This window comes from Monopterus albus, unplaced genomic scaffold, assembly GCF_001952655.1.
Source record: "Monopterus albus unplaced genomic scaffold, M_albus_1.0 scaffold83.1, whole genome shotgun sequence".
NCBI classification, from domain to species: domain Eukaryota; kingdom Metazoa; phylum Chordata; class Actinopteri; order Synbranchiformes; family Synbranchidae; genus Monopterus; species Monopterus albus.
Window position 1 is genome coordinate 172,975 of NW_018127963.1, and position 2,202 is coordinate 175,176.

A 2,202-nucleotide genomic window follows, 5' to 3' on the forward strand; every position below is an offset into this window, starting at 1 on the left:
TCCCTTCTTGCAAACTCCTCCATTTTCCTTTTAATCTCTGTTTGATGGAGACGCTGTATGAAGAGAAGCATGCAACAGTTGACAGGTTTTTTTCTTAAGTGATTGATTATGAATGTGAAACACTGTGTTCCTCCCACCTCCATCTCCAGCACCTTGTGGAAAATGGCCTGAGCCAGGCATTCTCGCACGTGCCTGTGGTGAGCTCCCTGGATCAGCTTATGTCTGTATTCTCTGTCTGGAACGATGCGCCCACTTCTGGTGATCTAATAACAACAAGAGTCTTAGCGGGGTTCCATCAGTATGGGTTTTGTGAAGACTGATAACAATGTTTTCTTACTGACATCACTAACAGCTGATTCTTTGTGCAGGACTGCAAAATTAACTATTATCACACCCACCATTTGCACAGTAATTTGTGTAAAACTGTAGAGTGTCATCATCATCATCATTCTGTTGACGTACCAGTCCTGCTCTCTGCAGATGTCTCCTGATTCGGGTGTTGCTGAAATATCCTGTGAGATGTTTGTCTGTGAGGCTGTTGTAGGCTGATAAAAGTCTGCAGAAGCAAAACCATTAAAAACTAATCACAGCCCAACCAATTCCATCACAAAATGAGGACTTGTTTCACAGAGGACATCCAGAATTTAAGCTTTTTCTGCCACAACTGCAAAGGTCTTGATTCATCCTGCTGCCGGAAGAGCAGGATGTAATCAGATGGGATCACTGGGGAACAACATCGTGTTGCTTTGTTAGCAGTTGTTTCTTGTCTTCATTAACGAGACATCAGCACACCTGAAGGTGGCTTTTTATTTCCAACACAGATTTGATTTCAACAGGATCTAATGACGACAGGGTCTGTTACAGGTGTCTGATTACAGACAGGAATTAGAGGGGGTGACACACTTAACCCTGTCGGCCTCCTCTTTGTCTCTGGTGCGCTTCAGCTCAGGCTGCAGATTTCTTGTTGGGCCTACTATAGCTTGTCATTTTAAACTTGACTCACTCTGTCTCAGTGATGCTTTGAGAAGACACATCGCACAGAAATACTCTACAGCATGTCCTACTAATGTGCACGCAATGATGCCAAAAGAGTGCACCAATCTGAGAAATGTTCAATCTGTTTCTGCTAGTTTTTCTTTTCTTCTCAGATCTGGTTTAGTGTCATTCGACATGGACTTTGCTATATTTCAGAGGCAGACGTACTTTTACTCCACTTTTTAGAATCAGATTAACAACACAAAATTCACAAGATTCCCAGCAATATGTAAAGTAATTTGAATTACAATTATTAAATTAAAATATAATCATCAAAACAGCATATAGTGTAGTTAAAATTAGTTCAACATAACAGTGATGTACACAGTAATGCATTAATAATTTGAATCCATAATCCATACATATAGAGTGCTTTTACCTTTGGACTTTTATTTGTAAAAGAGTATTTTTATACTGCAGTAGGCTGTTTCTACTTTTACTTAAATAAAGCATGTGAATGTTTCTTCCATCACTACATGCGCTAAATTTGTTTGACAAGCTGAAAAAGGTCACATAGACATAGAGACTGTAGTACAGCTCGCTAGAAAGCCTGCAGCCCCCTCCAAACAAAAATCCAATTGTACCTACCCTGGGTTGAGGTGACTCATGATTTTCAGATCACACTCTCTTTAAAATCCTCCAAAATAATCCAGGAAAAGAACAAAGCTGTGGACTGTGCTAGGTCCTCGCCAGAAAAGATAACAAGACCAGTATCAAATTAAATTAGGCAGCAGAGCAGTTGGTTGTCAGGTACAGCAGTAAATACTGAGCTGATCCGGACTGAAGCTGCACTTCTCTCGGAGCAGAACTGATGACACTGGTTGCCATGGGAGATCACATGACAAGACTGGTTTCCACTTACACAGAGAGAGTCCCAGTAACAGTAAACCAGCATACACTGACATACGTACACTCTCAGCCACATGCTCCTACACTGATATCTGTCATTAAACCTTTTGATTCAAGAGCATAGAGCCATCTCCTGGTGTTTAATGCCAGCGTTCTCACTTTATTAAATGTGTTTGATTTGTAATCAGATGTTTTACTTAAGTGAAGTAGAAATACTATATTGCAAAATACAGTGGCAAGAGAAAGTATGTGAACTTGTTGAAATTTCATGGATTTCTGCATTAATTTGTCATAAAATGTGATCTGATCTTCATCTAA

General features: G+C 40.1%; 1 protein-coding gene across 1 annotated transcript in view; it reads right to left on the minus strand.

The window, feature by feature from the left end:
• The window catches only part of erich3 (glutamate-rich 3), a 9,592-nt gene extending 7,778 nt beyond the window's left edge, over positions 1-1,814 (minus strand). The window contains exons 1-4 of the mRNA XM_020607061.1: positions 1,624-1,814; positions 463-556; positions 138-263; positions 1-53 (exon numbers count right to left, since the gene is read on the minus strand). Coding sequence (XP_020462717.1) covers positions 1-53; positions 138-263; positions 463-556; positions 1,624-1,643 — 293 coding nt within the window. The 5' untranslated portion in view covers positions 1,644-1,814. The remainder of the gene's footprint in view (positions 54-137; positions 264-462; positions 557-1,623) is intronic.
• Positions 1,815-2,202: the final 388 nt, after the last annotated feature.